Source organism: Rhipicephalus microplus, chromosome 2 (genome assembly GCF_043290135.1).
Source record: "Rhipicephalus microplus isolate Deutch F79 chromosome 2, USDA_Rmic, whole genome shotgun sequence".
Taxonomy (NCBI): Eukaryota; Metazoa; Arthropoda; class Arachnida; order Ixodida; family Ixodidae; genus Rhipicephalus; species Rhipicephalus microplus.
The window spans coordinates 269871267-269889723 of record NC_134701.1 but is presented as its reverse complement, the minus strand read 5'-3'; the positions used below and the strand labels follow the sequence as shown (position 1 = coordinate 269889723).

Here is an 18457-nt window from a genome sequence, read left to right as displayed (position 1 = left end):
ATGCTAGTGTTCGATTCCTGCTTGGATTCTGGCATTTATTCTCATTGATCGGACGAACGCTGGTGATGCGACCTATGTCTGTTTTCGCCATTCCTGGGTAAATGTGATCTAGATGTGAAGGGTGTGATCAAACGATCACCCAGACGTAGGCGGCTAGATGATAGATAGATAGATCAATGGATATATATATATATATATATATATATATATATATATATATATATATATATATATATATATATATATATATATATATATATATATATATATATATATATATATATATATATATATATATATATATATATATATATATATAGATAGATAGATACTCATAGTACTTGCAGTTCGCCAAGAATGGCTTCGCATTTGAAGGACACGTTTTGAGCATATGGGCCTGAATATCTCAATATCTCAGCTTGGAAACAGACGCGCCGGGACACAGCCCGGGCGACACTTCGCCGCTGGGGTCGTTTGGCCGGTCGCGTTTGACGCCGGAACGTTTTGCAACGTGACCCGGTGACGACGGAGCGCTCGCTTGTCGTCGTTTCGAGGAGGACGGAAGAGAGAAAGCGACGGGGGAGAGACCTGCGTCAGCGTGGAAGGGCGGGCGAATCGGCCGACCCGACCTTCGCGCCGGGCGGCTCGTGTCATGAACGACTTCGCGCGCGGCGCTCTTACGTCGCGGCAGACTCCTTTCTTCTGCTCGCTACTACTACCACCGCCACGCCGGCACATCGTCCTTTCTCGGCAACACCACTCTCCTCCCTTGCAGCCGGGCGAGCGGCGGTGCCTTCCGAGAGAGCTGTCGCCGCCGTCCGTCCGTGGTGGAAAAAAAGCGCGCCGGTCCAGTCGCCGCTCGGACATCGCTGAGCAGCGGCAGCAGCGTTCCGCCGACCAGCGTCACCCTCCAGCGGAGTGAGCAGCGACAGCCTGCCGTGCGCTAACGCACACTCCTCTTTGCCGCCCGCCGATACCCGTGCACACAAACACACAGCCACCCAGCCAGCCAAAGGCGGGCAACCCTCAGCAGAGAAATGCTCCCCACGGCGATGCTTCTCCACGTGAGTGCCGGCCTCGTTTCGGACGCTTTAACTTGGCTTCTTTCTTAGTCTTCTTCATTTATACTTTATCGCATTTTATATGTTTCTTTCTTCGTTTTCCTGCTTTCCTTGCCTAGGTGACTGCCACTTTTTTTCCTTATGTGTCCTGTTTTCTTTTCGCCGCTGCCTACACGTGCTGGCGCGTGCGCTAACGACGGTCGTTGTCTCCATGCTTCGACGGGTCCTGCTAGACGACGAGGAAGCGAACGAGAGTGTTTTGCAATTAGGAACGATGGCCAGAAAGGGGCACTGCGCAGTTGCCCCTCGCCTCTCGTGAATAGCGCGAAAGAGCCGGTATACTGCAGTGAATGATCCCGGACGATTAGATCGCCATCTCATCATCCATACATTCGCGACCGCGACCGATTCTGGTGACAACGTAGGTGTTGACGAAGCGGGAGAAGTAGTGATGTCGAATTAGAATGGTCGCATGTTCCTTGACTTGAATCCCATTGCTTTCTGATCGTTCATCCCTCACTACTGCGGGATTTTGGCGGTGATAACGGTGCCAGGGTGCTTTTCCATTCATTCGGAAAGTGAGGAGCGGGAAATGATTAAGACACAGCACTAAATTAGCATAATTTCGCGTAGTTATGCATCCGTAATAGTTATCTATGCGTCTAGGTATCGCGTTAATCGCTCTTTAGTGTCGCACACCTCAGTGCCTTGGAGAAATCAACCGACGTCAGAAAGTTTCGCAACTGTACGTTCAGATAACCCAAAGGGAATGTCAGGAAAACTGATTGCGCTCGCTACTGGTTCGTTGAACTGAAGCGAGTGCGTCGTCAACAGCTTTGTTTCGAAATAAAGGACGCACTCGCACCCTACTCTGCCTCCCCCCCCCCAAATAAAATAAATGGTAAATATAAAAATTCTGACTCTTTCGGCCTGTATGAATCCTCCGTTCGCTATGAAAATATCACCACGCGAATCTGCTCGAGCAAACAGACATTCAGCGTATGTTCTATTTCTTGACATACAGCAAGCGTTCGACTCGGTGCCACATAAGGCGATTATTTGTGAACTGATGAGTGGAGGAAGTTCAGGTCGTCTGTTACACTTTCTTCGTGATTTTCTATTTGATCGCAGAATGAAAGTGCGCATTGGAGAAGTACAGAGTGAACTTCGCGTTATTAAATGTGGCGTCCCACAAGGCAGCGTCTTGTTACCGCTTCTCTTTAACAGCGTACTTGCTGGACGTCCAGGCTGATTACCGCAGGAATGTGACTTTCCTATAGGCATAGCGATTTATGCTGATGACATCGCACTCTGGGTCAGTGGTCCGTCACACCGTGGTCCACGTCTTTGTAGTATATTGCAGCGAGCTCTGAATGCAACTTCCAAATACTTGGTGGAAGTTGGCCTGCAGGTTTCACCTGCGAAGTCAGCTGCGATCGCGTATCATCCAAGGCAACGCGCACGTCGAAGCCTTAGCAGGCTTTTAGCAGGCTTTACCTAGGAGAGACACTGATACAGTCGGTACACCAACATCGCTACCTGGATGTAATCATCGATGATCACCTTTGTTGGCACCCTGCTGATAAAATTGTGAGGCCAAAATCACTGTCCCTGTTCAAGTATGTATGTAGCCGCCTTGACTGCTAGGGGTGTGGGCATTGATCAGAAAACGGCACTACAGGTTTACCAATTAGCTGTACCCTCTTGCGTAATGTATGCCTTGCCAGTCTTGAATGTACCGCCCGCTTTAATGTCTCAGCTGGAACGGCATCATCGTGTTGCCCTCCGAGTACTGTTTGGCTTACCTCGTGAAGCACAATCCATGCCACGGTGGCTGAAGAACACCAGCTGCCGCTAAGGCTGCAAGCTGACCAGAGAGCGCTACGTCATATTGAGCGTCTGAACCGAGCCCCACATGGCAAGACACTCCTTCACAGGCTGTTACAGCGCCCACTTTCTCGGATGGTTAAAATGGTGGCTTTGTTCCATGACATTACTGACAATTCCAGCGAAACTATTGAGTTGCCAACATCGACAGAGCAGAGGCCATGTGCCTTCCCTACCCATCTGCCGATTCCCGGAATACGCAAAAAGTTTGACCAACCTGTTTCGGAACTATACCAATTAGCCCATTCACACTTTATTTGAAAACTTCGAAGACTATGCAAAAGTATTTACGGATGCTTCTGTACGCAGCGATGGCCTGAGCGCTTCTGCGGCTTTCTTCTGCCCTTCAACCGATTTCAGGCGGTTGTTTAGAATACCGCACCCTTCATCGTCGGTGACGGCTGAACTAGCAGCGATTGATGTCGCCCTTAAGTACGTACAAGAAGGGTAACCAGCATCGAAGGTTGTCATCCTCACTAACTCTCTTGGTGCCCTTAGCAGACTCACCAGCAAGGAGACCGACAGCCTCATTCTGAGCAGCATCATGGAATCCATTACCATTATCTTGTCACGTGAGGTGTGCCTAGCTGCACAGTGGGTATCTTCGCACGTGTGTATTGCGGGCAATGAAGAAGTGGATCGCCTTGCTTCGTCATGCAACCATGATGGCTGTGACTGTCCGGGAATTCTATGTACGATGGACAACGCTCGTCTGCTTATACGCCGACACCCCCTAAAGCAGCACCCAGACCAGCGTGTGGCGAATGCATCGTTCCCTCCCCGTGTTCGTGGCCGTGGCTTGCCTCGTTGTTCCCGAGCGCTGTTGTACAAACTAAGAGTGGGCTCTGTGCTGGTGCGTGAACGATTACACCGTCAAGGGCGTGTGGACAGTCACTTGTGCGCAGCTTGTGGCTCCTGCGGAACATTTGACCATCTCGTAGTGCACTGTCCCACATTTGCTACGCAGCGGTATTTGCTGATTAAGGAATGTAAATTCATAGGACTTAAGTGCGCGACCATAGACGACTACCTCTATTCGAGTGGTAGTGCTTCCCGACGCGACCAGGGCCACCGAGCTCTCCTTACATTTACGAAACAAACGGACCTGGCCACCCGTTTATAGATGGTCTTTATTTATTTATTTATTTTGTGACGAGGTTTATTAGCCGTTAAAGACAGCGACGAGACAGCGTGAACAACCGTCCAGCGATCGGCACAGCAACGAACCGAAGCACGAGCCGAGAGAGCCGGGCGTTGGCGATGCTGCTCGCTGCAGGCACATCTTCTTCACAATCGCCCCCGCTGAAAAAGGAGCCATCCTGGCGACTTATGAAGTTTCAGGCAAAAGTTCATGGTACGATTTCAGTCGGGAAACATGGACGATGTCACGTGCACGCCGGCGCATGTCGTCCGATCGGGAAACTGGTTCAATTAGAAAATTAACCGGAGATGTTTTCTCCAAAACGGTGTAAGGCCCCTCGTACCGGGGGACAAGTTTCGAGGAGAGTCCCGGTGTTTGGTATGGGATGGCAAGCCACACAAGAGACCCTGGGGCATAGCTGGGATCCGGAAGAGAGGTGCTACGGGTTTCTTTCTGGCGTTGTTGCTCTTCCGAGGTGAACGCACGGGCGAGCTGGCGGCACTCTTCGGCTTGTCTAGCAGCATCGGAGATAGGTGGACACTCGGAAGCATCAGGACGGTAAGGAAGTAGGGTATCAATTGTATGGGAAGGCTCGCGTCCGTAAAGAAGAAAGAAAGGTGAGAATCCCGTGGTGGTTTGTATTGCGGTGTTATACGCGAACGTGACGTATGGGAGAACACGGTCCCAGTTGCTATGATCAGATGCCACGTACATTGAGAGCATATCACCTAGCGTGCGGTTAAACCGTTCCGTTAGTCTGCGGGTGGTATGCTGTTGTTTTCCGATGAATGACGTGGCAGTCCGAAAGCAGAGTTTCGACGACCTCGGAAAGGAAAGCGCGGCTTCTGTCACTAAGGAGCTCTCGAGGTGCACCATGTCGAGGGATAAAGCGTTGCAAAATGAAACAGGCGACATCCTGAGCTGTAGCGCTCGGCAAAGCGGCTGTTTCGGCGTAGCGTGTCAGGTGGTCAACCGCCACTATAATCCACCGATTACCATCTGGTGTCAATGGAAGGGGACCGTAGAGGTCAACGCCGACGCGATCAAATGGCTTGGCATGGCATGGAAGTGGCTGCAATGCGCCAGTCGCACGTGGCAGTGTTGATTTACGTCGCTAGCAGTCAGGACACCACTGCACGAATTTACGTACAAAATTGTACATGCCGCGCCAGTAGTAGCGATAGCGAAGGCGTTCATATGTTTTGAACACTCCGGCGTGGCCACATGGCGGATCGTCGTGAAGGGAGGCACATACTTGCGATCATAAAGTGCGTGGAATGACCAGCAACCACCGGCGGCCATCGGGAGCGTAGTTGCGTCGATGAAGAAGTTGATCGCGGATGGCGAAATGGAAAGCTTGACGTCGGAGGGATCGAGATACTGGAAGGTTGGGCGTGCCAGATAAATATTCGATAAGAGAGGTGATCCACGGGTCACGACGTTGTTCGGTGGCAATCGAGTCGAGATTTAGTGATGACAAGGTCTGGAGGCAAGTGTTTCCGCACGTCTGATCTGGTGGTAAAGGTGAGCGGGACAGAGCATCAGCGTCAGAGTGTTTGCGTCCGCAGCGGTATACGAAGCGAATGTCGTACTCCTGGATGCGGAGTGCCCATCGCGCAAGGCGGCCAGAAGGGTCTTTCAACGTGGAGAGCCAGCAAAGCGCGTGGTGATCAGTTACTAGATCGAACGGGCGGCCGTATAAGTACGGCCGGAACTTTCCAAGCGCCCACACCAGAGCCAAACACTCTTTTTCTGTCACGCTGTAATTAGTTTCGGCTTTCGTCAGAGTGCGGCTAGCGTAGGCTACAACGTATTCTGAATAGCCGGGCTTTCGTTGAGCGAGGACCGCGCCTAGCCCGACGCCGCTGGCGTCGGTGTGCACTTCGGTAGGAGCCGTCGGGTCGAAGTGGCGAAGAATAGGTGGGGAAGTGAGCAGACGGCGCAGAGTAGTGAAGGCAACGTCACATGCAGGGGACCAGGAGGTGAGGTTCACGTCACCACGAAAAAGTTGGGTTAACGGTGACATGATAGATGCAAAATTGCGAACAAAGCGCCGGAAATAGGAGCATAGGCCTACAAAACTGCGAAGTTCTTTCATGGTCGTCGGCTTGGGAAATTCTGCGACTGCTCGAAGTTTTGCTGGGTCTGGTAATACGCCGTGCTTGGACACGATGGGGCCTAGGATGACGAGCTCGCGTGCAGCGAAGCGGCATTTTTTCAGGTTAAGCTGCAGACCAGCGTTGGTCAGACAACTCAAAACGTGCCTGAGGCGAAGGAGGGGCGTAGGAAAGTCATGGGAGAAAACCACGACATCGTCGAGGTAACAGAGGCACATATTCCATTTGAGGCCACGTAGCGTATTATCCATAAGACGTTCAAACGTGGCAGGCGCGTTACAAAGCCCAAAGGGCATGACGTTAAATTCATATAGTCCGTCTGGTGTAATAAATGCCGTTTTTTGGCGATCGACTTCTGCCATTGCGACCTGCCAGTAGCCAGACCGCAAATCTAGCGACGAGAAAAATTCCACTCCGTGAAGGGTGTCAATGGCGTCATCAATGCGCGGCAAAGGATAGACGTCCTTGCGGGTTATCTTATTCAAACGACGATAGTCCACGCAAAATCGGATAGATCCGTCTTTCCTACGCACCAGGACGACGGGAGACGCCCAGGGACTGTGAGATGGTCGAATGACGTCTCTACGAAGCATATCTTCGACTTGATCGTTGATGACGCGGCGCTCTTCAGCGGAGACACGGTATGGTCTTTGACGCAGTGGCTGGTGTAGGCCGGTGTCATCATGATGTTTGACTTGTGATGTGCGGCCCAGTTGAGGTTGCGACACATCGAACGAACTCCTGAACTCATGCAGAAGATCCAGCAGGTCGGCATGTTCGGTGGGAGTGAGAGTGTCGGCGATGGCACTGGAAAACGTATCATTGGACGACTCCCCGATTGCCGACAGTGCTTTTGGGTGGTCGCAGTAGTCGTCCGGGACATCAAACAAAAACGAAGGGTCGAGATCCTGCACGCGGCCGAGACATTCCCCCGCAAGCAATGTGACAGGTGTGGAAAGTGGATTGCTTACGAACATGTTGCTTCTTCCGGCGGCAAGGTCAATTGTTGCGAAAGCTAGCGGCAAAGCTCGACGACATTTGAAGATATCGGAAGGCATAAAAAGAACTGTAGCGTCAGTGTAGGCGTTGCATGAAACGGGAACAAGGGCGAAATTTCCAGGCGGAATATCGGTATCTTCATGAACGAGCAACTCCGGCGGCTGATGAGGAGCGTCCAGTAATGGGACATCATACAAGGGTGAAAACTCAACTTCGGCGCCTGCGCAGTCTATGACGGCATTGTGGCGGGATGGGAAGTCCCACCCGAGGATGACGTCATGCGAACAGACAGGAAGAACAATAAACTCCACGATGTAAAGAATGCCTTCGATGGAGATTCTTGCAGTTCAGGCTGCGAGAGGCGTTACTTGCTGTGCGCTTGCGGTGTGAAGCGACAGTCCGGAAAGCGGCGTCGTTACTTTGCGTAATAAACGGCAGAGATTAGCGGCAATAACAGAAACAGCGGCGCCAGTGTCCACAAGGGCGAAAGTACAATAACCTTCAACAGTTACTGCGACCACGTTAGCAGGAGAGGAGCGAGGGCTTAGACAGTTCGAAAACGGCGCAGTTCTTGTCTCTTGAACTGCGTTGCTTAGTTTTCCTTGTCGGAGGGTCCGGGTCGGCGACGCATGGGGGAGGGTGATCGCCGACGAGGAGAAGGTGCGCGTTGCGGCTGGAAGTCAAGGTGGTCAGTAGGCGCATAGCAAGGTGGCGAGACGGGCCCGTATTGGACGAAGGGTTGGCTGCCGGGATGCGACGACCGGGCATAGTTGCCGAACGTCTGAGGTCGACGGCGGCAGTAGCGAGCAACGTGTCCGGGAGTGAAGCAAGCGTAGCAAATCGGTCGGTTATCGGGTGTCCTCCAGGGATTGGCGACTGGTGCTGCCGCCCAAGGTGCAGTATAAGCAGCCGGGTGTGCGGGCTGTGAGTGCGTGGTGTAGGGTGGTTGCGGGAGCCTACGTACAGCGTCTGCATATGTGAGCGGCGCGGTTACGGGCTGCATCTCTTGCGAAAAGGCGACAGGAGGAGCCACAGGCTGCGCTGCATACGTTAGGGGCGCGGCCACAGGCTGAACGGCTGGCGGATAGGCGACAGGAGCGCCTACCGGCTGTGCGCCACCCGGGCAGTGACCACGGCTAGGTAGAGGTGGCTCGTAGTGCGCAAGAGGAACAGCTTGTGCAACCTCTTCCGATATAGCAGTGCGAAGCGGGGCAGGTAGACGGGTGGTGGTCTCGTGAGTAAAGGGCACTAGGAAAAGTTGGCGGGCGACTTCCTCATGGACGAAGGCTCGGACTTGCTGAAGCAATGGTGAATTGTCCGGCATGGAGTCGAAACTGGACAGCGACTCACCACCAGGCTGAGGCTGCCTAGTCAGAGTGCGTTGCTTTTTCAACTCGTCGTAGCCCTGACACAAGCTGACGACTTCTGAAACTGTGCTTGGATTCCTTGCCAAGAGCATTTGAAATGCGCCGTCGTCGATGCCCTTCAGGATGTTTTTGACCTTGTCAGATTCGGGCATGGTGTCATTCACACGTTGACAAAGGTCGACGACGTCCTCAATATAGCTGGTAAAGGTCTCGCCAGTCTGCTGAGAGCGGACGCGCAGGCGCTGTTCTGCCCTCTGCTTGCGGACAGCCGGCCGACCGAACACTTCAGCACATGACGTCTTGAAGACGCTCCATGTGGGGATGTTGTGTTTGTGGTTATTAAACCACAATTCGGCGACGCCAGTGAGATAAAATATCACGTGGCCCAGCTTGTCGGCTTCATCCCATTTATTGTTGGCGCTCACCAGTTCGTAGTGCTCGAGCCAGTCTTTGACGTCGGTCCCATCTGCACCGCTGAAGACCTTCGGCTCCCGTAGCGTAGGATGGCCAGGGCAGTTGAACTGGAGCGAAGGCGTCGATGTAGTGGCGTTGGAAGTCATGACAGGTGGTAGCGTGCGGTTTCGCAGCTCCAGGGTGTAGCGACGGGGATTAACAGCACCTTCCACCAAATGTGAGGAGGTTTATGAGTCGTTAGGGACAGCGACGAGACAGCGTGAACAACCGTCCAGCGATCGGCACAGCAACGAACCGAAGCACGAGCCGAGAGATCCGGGCGTTGGCGATGCTGCTCGCTGCAGGCACATCTTCTTCTTCACAATTTATTTATTTATGCTTTTTACTCACAGTTGTCGAAATATTCGTCATTTTCCCTTCCTCATCTTCTTTCCTCTTTCTGCCCTCTAATCTTTATTTCATCTGTTTCTTCCCTTCTCCCGAAAGAGTGAGCAGGCGTTGTGCCCCTCCAGGTGGCAGTTGCCAGCTTGTTCTCTCCCTCTTTCCTCTGTGTCCTTGTGTATGCAAATAATAATAATAATAATAATAATAATAATAATAATAATAATAATAATAATAATAATATAAGGCTTCGAGTATGTCTCATTATTCAAAGCAGTATGCGCAATATAACGTGGGTTTGAGAATGGTTTAAATTTCAGGAAACAAAACGCATTGTCAATGTTAAATGCTCGTCCACCTGTCCAGCTCAGCACCTTCCGGTCACGACTGACGACGAAGCCGCTAGCGCAATCTTCTATAGAAAGCGAATTTGGTTTTATCAGATGATACGCGTTGTCTCCTTGGTATTATATTAAAAAAATAAAAAAGAAAGCTTTGCCCGGTTCAAACGTAATACATCTCGAACGCCTTGCTTTGTCCTATGTGTATTAAAAATATTAAAAAAAAACTCGAGCTTGAGTTACTGGACACGGATGGGGTCCTGGTGTGAAAACCATCGTAAGTGAAACAGCACAGAGTACATGGCAACGCAGGACCGACTGCATGCGATGCTGCCGTGGTGAAGTATAGCTCGGCTGCTGACCCAAAGGTTGAGGGTTCGATACCGGCCACGGCGGTCGTCTTTCGATGGCGGCGAAAAGCATGAAATTTGCGTACTGTGCGATGTCATTGCACGTCAAAAAACTCCAGATGGTCAAAATTTACTGAACCATTCACTACGGCGTATCTCGTGATCATATCGCGGTTATGGGACGTTAATTTGGCTCATATAATATTATTACTGATTAAGCTGGCACTGATTATTGACAGGTATGTCGAATTGATAGCCAGTCAACATATATAGCTGACAAAGTCAGGGCTTAGGTTGTCAACTTCGATTTTCTCTCTTTTACAATATTCCATAGATTGTTAAAATCAATTAGGGCAATTTCGTACACTTTTGCCGCCCCTTTATGGTCTTATGTAGTTTTCTCATGGGCAAAAGCGTCCATATGTCGGAGAACTTTCTTTTGGGACGTTGAGCCACTAAGAGGAGGTGGGGAAGTGTGTGCACCAATAATTTTTTTTATGATCCGTAAATCAACAACTTCAGTTTATCGAAAAAAACAGATGTACTGATGGCAACATAAAATGTATCTAGACCAAGGAGGCATAATGCCAATCTTATCGCGCGAGAAATAAAACGAAAAAAAGCACGAACGCCTTCCTAAACATTGCTACGATCGCAGTGACGTTCAGCGATGAGTAATTGGTGAACTACGACGCATTAAACTACCAACAGCTGCAGAAACAAGGCACGCACAACGCTGTGTATATGCCTTGCTTCTGCGGGCAGCCATTGTCCAACGCACTGATAAGGTCAAGCAACCATGATTTTCGTTCTAGTCAAGGAGGAATAGAGGTGACCGTGTCACACTCTGCGCAATCCGATCTCCCGTTTCTTAAGGTTCGCGCTAAGCCCGTGCCTCCAGGTTGGACTCTCAATTCGCTGAGGCGTGGCACATCACAGCTGCGATGTGCGTTAGCCAGCCCACGATTATATGGCTTAACTGGGAAATGTTACACGCAAACAGTAAGCTTGATGGCTTTCAGACGTGTCAATGAATAACGGGAATAGACGCTGTCTAGCCATGCGCATGGCTAGATGGTTCGTCTGTATAGTTCCTTTGTCTTCCCCCGCTGTTAGGTATTTAAGTGGATCTTTTGTGCTCTTGTATTTCGGTCAATCTATTTGCTTCCATGTTTTGTTCGGATAGGCGTGCGCAGGGGGGTGGGGTAGGGGGGCAAGTTTTACCGCAGCATTCCCCACCGCTGCTTTTTCTGATCAGGTCCATGCTGCACAATTAATAGAAAAAAAAAACATGTAGCGATGGCGTGCTCACCACAATGCCTGCTAGCTGGGAGTAGAAATGGCAAGCAAGCAGTTTTTAGGAATGAGATATGAGGGGCCTTCGGCTGCACTACTGTCAAAAAACCTCTTTGGCCGCATGATACTCCTTTTTATAGATAATACACAGATTTAGTTAGGCTACCGAGCGGCTCTGCGGATGCAGCCTGCCAGCCATTTCCAGGCTGCGTTCGCAGAGCTGTTGTGGACGCTCAACTGAATCTGTCCAATGACTTCACAAATTTGACTCAGAAAAAGTATAGCGCAGATACCCCCTTTTAAACTCCCCCCTCCCCTTGCACCCCGCTTCGCGCGTACGTCTATACTTGTTCGTCTGACGTTAAGGCGCTTGTGCCCTCCCAAGATATAATCAATGTTCTCTCTTGCGTAGTTGTTGCTTAGTGCCAGCGCCATTTTCAGTCCAAGCTGTACCGTTAGATACATACGAGAACTGTTCACGGCTTTCGTGTACAGAAAGTGGTAGGGATCGGCCGACGTCCGTGTTTCACGTTGTATAATCTTTCCAGTCACGGTGTGCACAAATATACGTGCAACCTTCAATCACGTCACGCCCCGCGTGTGTCATCAAATTGCTTGAAACTTAATCGGCACATTCGTGCGGGCCTCCAGAGTGTGCAACTGGCGATCATTTAAGTTCATTATGCTGCGTATTGCTGCAGAGGATCATTTCGCTGGATACACTACCACGTTCGAGCATTGTTCGACGCGACGCGTTCTGGGGACAGCGTGAAAAATTTTTTTTATTCGCTTGAAACAAATATACAACAATAAAAACATACAAACTGTGCATGCAATTCGGGTCTAAAACTGCACTCTTTTGCCCCGCCACGGTATTAGTGGCTAAGGTACTCGGCTGCTGACCCACAGGTCGCGGGATCAAATCCCGGCTGTGGCGGCTGCATTTCCGATGGAGGCGGAAATGTTGTAGGCCCGTGTACTCAGATTTGGGTGCATGTTAAAGAACGCCAGGTGGTAGAAATCTCCGGAGCCCTCCACTACGGCGTCTCTCATAATCATATGGTAGTTTTGGGACGTTAACCCCATCGAATTAATCTATAAAAGTGCACTCTTTCTCTGCAAGTACTGAAGCTGACTGGCGGCAGAATGATTAAATAATCAGCTACACACTCACTCACTGACTTTGATTACCTAAAACTCACACAAGACAACTTGTTGCTTTGTTTTCTTGCTTTTAATGAGTACCTTGGTATTATGCCAGGCGAAGTTGACCAGTTTCTGAGAGCGCATCGTAATTCGCGACTGAAGGGGATGTTGCCCATGGCAATAAAAGTAACCGGTTCGCGTCACATGCACACAGCTTAGAAAAGCCCCCGGTGATTACGTCGGGGCTCGATTAAGCGATCGATCATATATGTACCGCGGGATACAAATGCAGTAGGTGAGATCCGATTCACCCGGTAGCGACCTTCGGCTCGGGAGCACCGTCGTCATCGCGGCGAGGCGCGACCTTACAACGCCGCATTTCACCCTGACCCCTTCTTCGCCAAACATACAACGTTTCGAAGATGTCCCGTCCTGCACGCCCGATTCCCACGAGAAGCGTGCAGCGTAGCAGCAGTTGCTGGTGGAAGGAACTTGCGACCGAATTAACGTGGTTTCTCTCGCTTCCCAGCTGCATGCATGGCAATGCTTCCTATCGGAAGGATTTATTTTGTCTGTTTACTGAAAGGTTTATGGGCTCTCAGTGGCCAACTCCCGAAGGTGACCGTATCGACTCGTGGCAGGGAATACGTTGTCCGCAATCTAGGAACATAGTATGGTTATAAACAAACCGGGAGGCTGATGGTTGGTTAGAACCGGCTCTTATGCAAGTAGAGCTTTTACCTGATGTCCCTGTTTGTACCACAATTAACGTTCATCACTTCGATCTTGGCACTGAGCCATTCTAGGTGCAGCTCCCCGACGTCAAGAACAGTAACCTGATGCTTGCAGTAACATCGGTGTGAATAGGCTAGTGCGAGTACGTTGGCATCTGGCTTTAACCTTTGACCATACGTTCCATATATTAACGCGATAGCGTGGAAGAGCTAGTTCGGCAAAAATTCCAGCGTCGGCGTCATTGGTTGTGCGCGCAAAAAATCATCAGCTTTGCGTGACCGAAAAACGGGCCATCTTTGCGTTACAAAAAAATTTTAAAAAAATGCAAATAAAATAAATAAAAGAAGCTCTAGGTCTATGTGGGGTTCAAACCGGGGTCGTTTACGAGTCAAGCAGGTGTTCTGGCCCACAGCCACATCTCTGCTTGAGAATACAGGGTAAAAATAACTTCCCCTATTTGGAAATGCAGTGAAACTAAGTTTCATGCTTCACGAAACACACGCGTCCTGTCTTCACCCTACGACATGAAATATTGCCGTAATAATGCGTGGTACAAGCGTACATTACCATCGGGCGTCAGAAATTGGGATTATTGCAATGACTTCATAGTTTAAAGCCAGTCACCCCCTACAAGAGGCACATAGGTTACAGCACCCTTAAGGCCACGTATAGTGGGTGCATATCAAGTTCGAAAAGATGTCATACACGAAGTGTTCGAAGTACGCACTAGGAACAGAATATCGCTATCGTGTTCAACTTTTAAAGGCGAAGCTTAAGAGTCCCCCAATTTTCGAAGCTGACTCTATACATTACGTAAATCAAAGTAAACAGTCCGTTGCTAGACACAACAAAACGTCCACAGGTACTCGTTTCCATGTATAGTTCTAAATGGACTCGCAGCCACTTTGTCAATAAGACGATCAACGAATCAATGCTATTTTATACGCACAACATGCTGCTCCTGCACTCTAGTCCGAAGGGCGTGGGGTCAGAAAAAAAGAGAATTGACCGCGCAGTTACCTCTAGAGTTTTGCAAGCCAGTCCGTATCCTAACACTGCAGTTCTTTATGCCACGTACCCTGAACTGTATTCAAGTGCGGGTTGGCCTGCCTGTGGGCCATTGGCGACATTAAACCATGTGTTGTGAGAATGTGCAAGCCATCGGCTCCGCTTCAGCGAGGACAGGTGGGCTGCGTTCTTACGCAGCCCCGAACTTCACGATCAAACCCTGGCCGTCCAGAGTGGCCGTGAATGTTCCGCCAAGCTCGGCTTCACGTTACCTACGTGGGATTAGCCGGGTGGCGCGGGGTCTCCTCTGTGTCTTCTCAGAACCGAAATAAAGTTTGAATAAATCAACCACCGCTAACATACTGCTAGAATATATTCTAGCAGTATGTTAGCGGTGGTTGATTTATTCAGTTGAAGTGAAAGATTGACGGTTTGCCACTATAGTGGCAAACCGTCAATCTTTCACTTCAACTAGATGGCGTCAGCCGGCAACGTTCATCCAGCTCCAAGGTCTTCTTCTACAAGACACGTGCGCCTGCGTAATTTCGTGCCACCGTATAAGCGCCGTTATCGGACCGGCAGCACTCATCGCCGTACATATATATCAAGGCTGAGGGTTGGGAGCGCCGCCTAATACCTCTCATTATACGCCAGTGCATGGATACAGTCCGCGCGTTAGTCGTAAAACGAACCTCTCCGTAAGCAAACTCTCTACGGGCATGTGCGTGCGCAGGGATAGGGGCAAAGTTTCACCGCAGTAGAGTCCGGAAGAAAACGAGCTTCGAAACGTATGCAAGACTTGAAATGAAGCGATGACGCGGTTCTCGCAAAGTGCGCTGCCATTGGTCCCCGCTTTCTGGAGTAAAGGTTTACGATGTAAACGATTGTTTTTATTCGTACTCGGCTGCTGACTCGCAGGTCGCGCGATCGAATCGCGGCTGCGGCGGCTGCATTTCCGATGGGGGCGGAAATGTTGTATAGGTCAGTGGGCTCAGATTTGGGTGCACGTTAAAGAACCCCAGGTGGTCGAAATTTCTGGAGCCCTCCACTATACGGCGTCTCTCAAAACCGTGTGGCTGTTTTGGGATGTTGAACACACCAAATCAATCAATCAATCAATCAATCAATCAATCAATCAATCAATCAATCAATCAATCAATCAATCAATCAATCAATCAATCAATCAATGAATCAATCGATCAATCAATCAATCAATCAATCAATGGTTTCAATGTGGAGTTATAGCTGGTCTTGGTCGCCATTATCGTCACAATACATGGGTAGCCATAAACCTGCACACGCATTAAAAAAATATCCTGAAAGGTCTAAGTGAGTAAATGAATGGAGTAGAATTGGTGTCTCCTTCCCCGCTTCGTTGTGCGCGTGCCTATATGTCTCCGAGGTCTTCGCGTCGCCGAAGCGACCGGCGCCACGCGTTCAAGCTCTGTCTCGCCGGGTCCGTTGGCGTCGACTGATCACCGCCTACCGAACTCTTTCGCCAACGCTGTATTTTTACACGCCAGGGGAGTTTTTCTGCTCGAATGGCGTCTTGTACAATGTTTTATCGTCGAGGCGTGCGCGTGCAGGGGTAAAATGCCGTGCTCCTGCGTAAATCAATCGCTCTTGCATTCCTTCCTCATTCTCCTTCTCTCGCGTGTATACGTGCTACAAGATACTTCGTTCGAGTCCGGACAGATCATTCATCCGTGCCTCTTTAATGCCGCTCCACGGTCGCGTTGTGTAAAACTTGCCTCACGAGAGTGGTCTTGCGTGGTCGCGCAATATTCTCTCGCTGCCGTCACTTTACCGCGCGCGCATATATGACTGCGTTAGTGCGATCCGTGGACGATCGTTGGCTGAAACGACCAAGATTATTTGTCCCGTATTTTTTGTTGTTTTTTGTTGCTCAAGAGGATTACTTCTCGCTTTGTTTTCGAATGAAATGCAAGACAATGTGTGGGAACTTTCTTTTAATGTAAAGGAATTTCTCTGCCTCTTTCATTCTATATGCTGGTACCGTAGCTGCGGTATAGCCTTGCTGATTACACAACTCGACTGCTGAGCGTCTGTACAACCTGACTGTATGTCTGAACAAACGGATTGAAGCAATGGCCATGTGTAACTGAGCGCCTGCAGAGCACCCTGTGTGTGAGCATTCTAGGCCAATCCAGTTCACGCTTGTGTGCTTGAATATATTAACGAGGGAGTCCTCTGATGAGATTGGCAGATATGATCGAATTACGGCCGGGATGGTCGGTAACCTAAGTACCAATGCCTTGAGCGTTTTGAACGCCGCATAACCACTGCAACCTATAGTGTACGTATTTGCGCGCCATCGAAACGTAACGAAGGACGGAATCAGAATGGGCGACGTAGACAGATGACCCGAAGCTGCTACCACGGATATTCTGTTTCCCAAATCTTCGATCGTTTTTCGTTCGCAGAACCTGTTGAACGAGAAAAGCACACGCTGCGACTCAATCTCGTTCCGTTACTTGCGGGGTCCGGACGCTTCCAACCAACAAGCGCATCATTTTGAATGCTCCAACGCCCGCCTTTTAATTTTTTTTTCCACGAAAAAAGGAGGGCAGGAATCGGCCCAGAAGGGTGTTTCTACGTTATAGCGCAGTTGCCCAACTCCGCGAGGGTGAGAAATAACACGCATCCGGCATTAATAATACGCGGCCGGCGGAGACTGGAGCTCGCTTAATATTTCGGGCACGACCGCACGGCCAGCAGTGATCGCGACTCCGCTAGGCGTCGCCCGGTCGGGACAGTTTTCTAAACGTCGCGCTTCTACGTGTGGAGTGCAAGAAAGACAAGGTGGAACGAAAAGAGTGCTTAACACTGGCTTTTTGAGCAAATGACAAAGCTGCTGAGCCTGACACGCGTGCACGGTGGAGATCAACGCAACGCGGTCAGCGCAATGTGTGCTGCGCTTATCTTCATATCTTCCACCGTCGAACATGTGCTTATTTCAGACAGTTAGTTCCTCGAGAACACGTACCTGTACCACGACGGGAAGTGAATAATGAAAGATATAAAGCAAAACAATGATAATGAATCTCGAAATGAGTTACGGCTGATGTACGACACCACGTGATCTTACTAGCCAATCACATACACCCGCGCGCTATCGTGTCCTTTCTTTCCTTCTTCCGTTATCTGTTCTTACCGGTGACCCGAAGATTGCGGGTTGGATTCCGGCCGCGGTGGTTGCATCTAGACGGAGGCGACAAGCTAGAAGCCCGTACGTGTAATGTGCGGTGTAAGTGCACGTTAAAGAACACGAGATGGACAAAGTACCCGAAGACCTCCATTACAGGGTCCCTCATATTCTTGACGGGATTTTGGGATGCAAAATCCCAACAATTTCTATCATTATCCTTTGTCTAGTCTTTTCCTTCCATTCTCCATCGCCCTTGTTAGGTAGAAAAACGGGTGCCACCTGGTTAACCACCTGCCCCTCCTTGGCCTTTCTCTTTCTTTCTGTATATAGCCATCGGCCATACCATGCTGAATGCGCCGGTTCTCGTCCGATCTCCGAAGCTAAGCAGCATTGGGCTCGGTCAGTACTTGGAAGGGAGACCACCTTGGAACACCGAGTGCTGGTGGCACCACCTTTTGCCCCGCCGCGGTGGTCTAGTGGCTAAGGTACTCGGCTGCTGTCCCGCAGGTCGTGGGATCGAAGCCCGGCTGCGGCGGCTGCTTTTCCGATGGAGTTGGAAATGTTGTAGGCCCGTGTGCTTAGATTCGGGTGCACGTTAAAGAACCCCAAGTGGTCGAAGCTTTCAGAGCCCTCCACAACGGCGTCTCTCATAATCATATGGTGGATTTGGGATGTTAAACCCCACATATCAATAAATCAATCATCTCTCTATGTATACCTCTCTCTATCTATCCATCCGGTCGTCTCGTGTATATGTGCCACGAGGAGCAGGGCCGTACGGTCGCGCTCATGCAAAGCACAACCGTGGGAATAGAGAGGAAGCCGGACCGTTTGATTAACGATGTGCAGACGCCTGCTCTCATTTGGCCGATTCCCACTCGGCCGCTTCCAGATTTGCACGCTCTTCCTGTCCGACGCGTATTTTTGGCGACGAGATATGAGAGTGACGTTCCTTGGCGCGCAACCGCGTGTTGCAACGTTACTTCGTAGCTGAACGAGGTTGTTCTACCAAGTGTGAGGGAAGAAGCCCCTGGACACCTTGCCG

General features: G+C 50.3%; 1 protein-coding gene and 1 non-coding gene across 2 annotated transcripts in view; both read left to right on the top strand.

Annotated features, from left to right (window-relative positions):
* The first annotated feature begins 647 nt into the window (after positions 1-647).
* The window catches only part of LOC119169232 (uncharacterized), a 75589-nt gene continuing 57779 nt past the window's right edge, over positions 648-18457 (top strand). Inside the window, exon 1 of the mRNA XM_075881490.1 lies at positions 648-1064. Within this exon, the coding sequence (XP_075737605.1) occupies positions 1038-1064 (27 nt within the window). The 5' untranslated portion in view covers positions 648-1037. The remainder of the gene's footprint in view (positions 1065-18457) is intronic.
* LOC119170893 (5S ribosomal RNA) lies at positions 17742-17860 on the top strand. The gene has a single exon (XR_005109772.1). It is a non-coding gene; the product is annotated as a 5S ribosomal RNA (ribosomal RNA).